This window comes from Austrofundulus limnaeus, unplaced genomic scaffold (assembly GCF_001266775.1).
Source record: "Austrofundulus limnaeus strain Quisiro unplaced genomic scaffold, Austrofundulus_limnaeus-1.0 Scaffold436, whole genome shotgun sequence".
NCBI lineage: Eukaryota > Metazoa > Chordata > Actinopteri > Cyprinodontiformes > Rivulidae > Austrofundulus > Austrofundulus limnaeus.
This window is the reverse complement of record NW_013952838.1, coordinates 351,012-353,742: the sequence shown is the minus strand read 5'-3', so window position 1 is coordinate 353,742 and position 2,731 is coordinate 351,012. Positions and strand designations below refer to the sequence as shown.

Here is a 2,731-nt window from a genome sequence, read left to right as displayed (position 1 = left end):
TGGGCCGCGGCCCATAGGTTAAGAATCTCTGAACTACAACAACAGCTTTGTTCTCGGAGATGGTCAACATAAAAGGTTAAAACAGGGCTATTCAACTGGTGGACCGTGGGCCACATACAGCCCGCAGGTGACTTCCGAATGGCCCCTTTTTTACTTAATTTGATAAAAATATAGATTTTAATTCAATTGCCAGTTTGAAATGTAGGATTTAATATAACAAGATAAACAATAACAACACTTGTTTWTTACGTAATGGAGTGCTTTCCCCATCATTAGTGGGTTAAGACCCTGTAATAACTAATAATTTGGCATTTTTATTGATAACTTTTGGATGCACATTTATGGTACAGATTCAGATAATTAGCACACAAGCTAATGTTTGRTTACGTCTTGCTAGCTCAGTCTGCCACTCTTTATTAACTCAGCAAGCTAAATCAAGAGCTGTTTAAAGTTTAAAAATAAATAACCAAAGATGTTCCGTTGATCRACAGCTGGACTGCGACGAGGACTCTCCCAACTTTGACGAGGACGGACGAGACGAGTACAACGAGATCCACATGCTTGTGTGAACCGCCACCGGCCTCGTCCCACAGCTCGAAGCACAGACGCCTCTTTGGAAACCTCCGAGTCACAGGGTAGCAAAACGTGCAGCAGGAGCTCCCATAATGCTCTGGATGACCTTTGTTTTTATAAACCGACGCAGCGGTGGTGTGATGGTCTCCAGGAATTAGCTGCACCTGAACTGGACTAATCTTGCGTCATCACGTTTTTTACCTTAAAATCCCTTTAATTGTTTCGGGCGACAGTGCAATGATTATGGAGACACGTAGCACAAAGTAAGAGCAGATGAATGAATTAAACAAGTTTCACTGCCTGTAGATTAGCTGCCTTCTTCCTGTTCTGCCTTCGTATTTAAGATGCAGTGATTTAAATGAGCTGAGGTGTCTGTTTCACTCCTGCACAGACCTCCGAGCTCTTTGAACAGCTTTTTATTAAACGTACGTGAAGCCGAACTCCCAGGATTCATAAAAAACACTTAAATATTTAGTTTTTTTCTTGTTTATTTATTACGTGTTTGATACTCTTAGTCGGTTTTATTATTGTGGTTTTGGATTTATTAGCAAATTTGGTTCCAATTTTTTTTATTTTTCTACTTTATTATCTGTTGACACAAGATTGGGATAAACTGCTGGGAATGTTGCAGGTCAGCAGTCGTCACTGTTCATCTGTGCTTTTATTTCTCATGTTTTTTCACAGATGGCATGAATTATTACTGGAACGTTTTAGAGTTTAGGTACTAAAGATGTAGGAGAGCAGTTTTACCAAAGCAGTATTATTATTATTATGATAATAATAATAATAATTGTGGTAGCAAGATTTACCAAGAATGCAGAAACACGTTGGAATAAATGCACAGAAAGTCTGCGTGTATGGTCGTCAAATGATTCAATCTGAGCAACAACACAGCAGAGGTCGATCAGGAAGTCTGTCGAGTTGTGGCTGGCTCCTCAGCGTAGCGCAGCCAATAATACAACATCATGTGACACGTTTACAACCAATCACAATTCAACAACTGTAACCACCTAACCAATAACAGAGCTCTCAGCCCAGGAGCTACCTTATCAAAATAAGAGAGGTCATGCATTGCTGGAGTCTTGAAGTCTGGGGCAAACAGATTAAAACAGCCNATCCCTTTAAAGCTGACGGCTTTTCCTTTCAGAAACTCAACGTTCCTTCAGGTTTTTCGGTCACGTCTCCTGAMAAGAGAAGCTGGTTGATCAGTCCGTTTGGAGACAAGCAGCCGTTTCCCACCTGGATGATGGGAGCGTCTGTTGTTCCGGCGCTTCTCGTATTCATCCTCATTTTCATGGAAACGCAGATCACATCGTAGGTTTTTCAGCAGAATCGCAAACAAACCTTGAGCGTTTTGTGTTGTTTGAGTTTGCGCTTCTCTCCGCCCCGTCAGACTGATCGTCAGTAAGAAGGAGCGCCGCCTCGTCAAAGGCTCGGGTTTCCACCTGGACCTCCTGCTCATCGTCATCCTCGGCGCCGTCTGCCCGCTGTTCGGCCTGCCGTGGCTGACGGCGGCCACGGTGCGCTCCGTCACTCACGTCAACGCGCTGACCGTCATGAGCAAGGCCACGGCTCCGGGAGAGAAGCCCATGATCCAGGAGGTGAAGGAGCAGAGGCTGACGGGGCTGCTGGTGGCTGTGCTCGTTGGTAGGAGGAAACTAAAAGCTACAGTTGAGTTAATGCAGGCGGTTACATSATCGCCCGCCTTTTATAACTGGTAACTTTATCCGTCAGGCTTGTCCATCGTGATGACGGACGTGCTGCGCCTCATCCCTCTGGCCGTTCTCTTCGGTATCTTCCTCTACATGGGGGTCACGTCTCTGACGGGCATCCAGCTGTACGAACGCATCACACTCATGGTCACTCCTGCCAAGCACCACCCTGACCACACCTACGTCACAAAGGTTAGCCTCACCGGGATAAAAACAGACCCAAGCAAAGTGTTTTATTTTTAACTTTTAGMTTCTAGTTCTCATATTGCTGCTTTAACATTTAGCTTCTAACTTTCAAATTATCTACTTTAAGCTAACTGTYTGCAACTTCTAGCTTCAAGCAAAGTGTTTGATAATTTTATCTTTTAGCTCTCGTTTTGATACTGACAGCTAGCTTTTAGCATTTTTTAGCTTTAAGCAAGCTTTAAGTAGATCTAATTATGCTA

The 2,731-nt window shown here is 43.7% G+C and overlaps 2 protein-coding genes across 5 annotated transcripts in view; both read left to right on the top strand.

The window, feature by feature from the left end:
* Nucleotides 1–2,477, top strand: part of slc4a3 (solute carrier family 4 member 3) — a gene marked incomplete at its 3' end in the record, with an annotated part of 34,617 nt that extends 32,140 nt beyond the window's left edge. For all 4 annotated transcript variants that reach the window (XM_014024695.1, XM_014024697.1, XM_014024693.1 and 1 more), the window contains 3 exon segments: nucleotides 1,721–1,887; nucleotides 1,967–2,220; nucleotides 2,308–2,477. In XM_014024695.1, coding sequence (XP_013880149.1) covers nucleotides 1,721–1,887; nucleotides 1,967–2,220; nucleotides 2,308–2,477 — 591 coding nt within the window.
* LOC106529313 (anion exchange protein 3) lies at nucleotides 492–1,013 on the top strand (the record flags this gene model as incomplete). The annotated part of the gene is given in 1 exon segment (XM_014024698.1): nucleotides 492–1,013. A coding segment is annotated over 1 exon segment (78 nt), but the record flags the coding sequence as incomplete, so codon positions are not given.
* Nucleotides 2,478–2,731: the final 254 nt, after the last annotated feature.